Source organism: Epinephelus moara, chromosome 20 (assembly GCF_006386435.1).
Source record: "Epinephelus moara isolate mb chromosome 20, YSFRI_EMoa_1.0, whole genome shotgun sequence".
NCBI classification, from domain to species: Eukaryota; Metazoa; Chordata; class Actinopteri; order Perciformes; family Serranidae; genus Epinephelus; species Epinephelus moara.
The window spans coordinates 1,636,785-1,639,736 of NC_065525.1; the positions used below are offsets into that span (position 1 = coordinate 1,636,785).

The 2,952-nt window shown below is 38.4% G+C and overlaps 1 protein-coding gene across 1 annotated transcript in view; it reads right to left on the reverse strand.

Annotated features, from left to right (window-relative positions):
* The window catches only part of LOC126408049 (cytosolic carboxypeptidase 4), a 663,851-nt gene that overhangs the window by 344,603 nt on the left and 316,296 nt on the right, over positions 1–2,952 (reverse strand). Inside the window, exon 12 of the mRNA XM_050073404.1 lies at positions 482–680. Within this exon, the coding sequence (XP_049929361.1) occupies positions 482–680 (199 nt within the window). The remainder of the gene's footprint in view (positions 1–481; positions 681–2,952) is intronic.

Genomic DNA, 2,952 nt, shown 5'->3' on the forward strand with positions numbered 1-2,952 from the left:
TTTTTTTTACCTGCAATGGCATCTTTTTATAGAAGGTAGAAACCAAAATAGCTGAGGTGGTTGGTCTTTCTCCCTGTCTGTCGGCCATCTTGGTTTTTACTGACTACTTTTTCTCATTGCAATGACCAGCCAATGGGATTTTTTGTATGGGATGATGCAATAGCTTCCACTAGAGTGGACTATATGCAGCAGTGCCCAAAATTGCTGGTATATGTAGAGAAAAAACACTTTTAAACAGCCGTACACTGTAGTGACCTCCATGCATGAAAGGGTTAATACAGTAGTTGCTTTGCTCTTCACATGTGACACTAATGGAGAATGCTCCGCAAGCCATTTGCATGTGGGACTGAGAAATCTTTTCATCCTAAAAGAAGTTATTATGTTTTTGTCTCACTGTTATTATGTTAGATATTCAGTGTGCCATCTTTGTTGAAGTATTTCAGATCTAACTAACTTTTTTTTAACAAATGCACTAACTGACCTGGTGTGTATCCTTCTGGTTCCGCCTCTGAGTAAGACCTCGAAGAGGAGGTGAACAAATCACTGTTGGCATTACACCTCCTTGTGTCCCTCCTGGAGGAGTGGAAAGGGCATCTGTTGAGCAGCAAAGCCTCCTCATCTGATGAAGATGCTGATGATGCTGTCGTGTGCTCGTCTGGTTCAGAACTTAAATCCAGCTCCTGTAAGACACAAATGTTGCTTTACAGTCATGTGACTTGCGCAAAGGCCTGCATGTCTTCAACAGCTGCTAAAACACCAGCTTCATGCCTCATGCTTGATTTAGTGGACTTTAAACAGACATGTGGACAGTCCAAATAAATGTATCATTGTGTCTGAAGAAGCAGCATGTAAAAAAAATATCAACTCATAGCACATAGTGTACAAGACACTTGAATTTTTTTTAGGAAATAACCAGAAAACTACAACTATTGAGGAAACAGTACCAACATGGCTTTTATCTAAATAAGTAAAACAAAAGAAAAAAAAAAATGGGTTACAGTTCTGGTGTAGTGGTTGGTTCACAGTTATGAGTTATGTAAAAAGTGCATCAGTTAATCTTCAAAGAGAACATTGTTAAAAGCAGAATTATAATGCTCTAATTCATAGCCATCATACTTTAATCATACTTCAGGTTTCTGTTTGTTGACCTTTCAGAAGAAAGCAAGCATTTAGATTCAGTGAGGTGCAAATCTCTTGTGTCACTTTGAAAAACCCTGATTAAACCTATCGGAAAGGAAAAAGACATGTAGTAATTTTGACAACATCAAAATGAGGCTACTCAAAAGGTCCATAAAATCATGTTGTTGTTTTTTGGACGCTGTCATGCTTCCATAAAGCTTTAAAGCATCTTTATATACGTTGTTACTTATATGCTTACTAGGATTGTAACAATACATGTATTTGTATGGAACTGTTTGGAATGAGGCTTTTAATTCGGTACGCATTACATACCGAAAAATATATTAAAGTATCCTATTACATTTGAAAATAATATATACAGCTTAAAGCAACAAGTACCTTTCTGGAAATTTTACACTTTTCTTTGTTTAGGTTAAAATGCTATTAATAAGCTGATGGCACACTAAAATGTAAGTGAATTCCACCAGAAATAAAAACTCATAATTACACCATTCTCATATGGTTCTAAGAAAACTCCGACGAATCATTGCATTCGGACCTGTCTGCCATCCCCATGTGGAGGCCTCCGACTGATGTAACCACTTGTATAACACCCCCACCCCCGAGTCTGTGAGACAACAAATAGGCTAGTATCAGGGACACTTGTGGATAAAAACTATAAACATGGTGCAACAAGAAGTAAATTCTTCAGCGCAATACAGTCGCGAGTTTCTAACAGACATTAGAAACCGCTGCAGAGATCTAACGCTACAACCGAGAGAGCTCAGGATGTGTAGCAAGCTTGGCCTGCTACATCGAGCTGGCCCTGACATGACCATGGTTTTGCCTGGAGCTGTCCCAACGGGGAGCTTGCTTGACACGAAAATGGATTACATCCGACTGTGGAGATCCACTCACCGAGGACTGAGGGACTGCTGTGTCCTTGTGTTCACTGAGACATGGATGCATGGTTACATATCAGGCTCCAGTGTTGAGCTAACGGGGCTAACATAGTGTTGTTTTTGGCGGCCTGTTTTAATTTTAGTTTTAGTCTAGTTTTTGTGTCAAACTGTCATTTTAGTTTTTATTAGTTTTAGTCATGTTCATACTCTTTTTTGTCTAGTCAAGTTTCAGTCAACTAAAAGTCTGAGCATTTTAGTCTTATTTTAGTCAGAATAATGCATGACTATTTTCGTCTCGTTTTAGTCGACGAAAACTGATGACATTTTAGTCTAGTTTTAGTCAATGAAAATTGTATTTTAGTCTCTTTTTAGTAATGCAATTCTATTATACCCAGTCAATATATTATAAGTACCTAGTATAGTATAACCAAACCAAAATTTTCTTTTCTAAATTAGCTCCTAGTTAGAGCTAAATATATACAGTATTTATTTATACACCAGTTCGTTCTGACCGAGTAATTTGATTGGACGAGAGGCATTCTGTGAGTGCTGATATAGAGTATAACATCACTGGGACTTGTAACAGTAAAATCACTCCGCTCACAGGTGTTATAAGTAAGGGATAATGTATAATGAGCCGGTGAATACTGGGAAAATAACTTCCGACAGGGGAATAGAACCCCGACGCGCAGTTGCCTCTGAGCATCCCTCTTCTCCGGCATTCTTCTCATCTTCAGCCAGTAACCATGAATCAAGATTTTCATGCTCACCAAATATGTTAAAAGTTGTATCGTGCAAATACTCCATCTTTGTATCTTGTAAATTATTATTTTGAAGCAGTAACGGCAACGTTAGCCCGATAAAAAGTAACTGCTGTCAGGGCAGCGTCCCTAGCAACGCTGGGCTACATAGCAACGGTCATTACACAGTA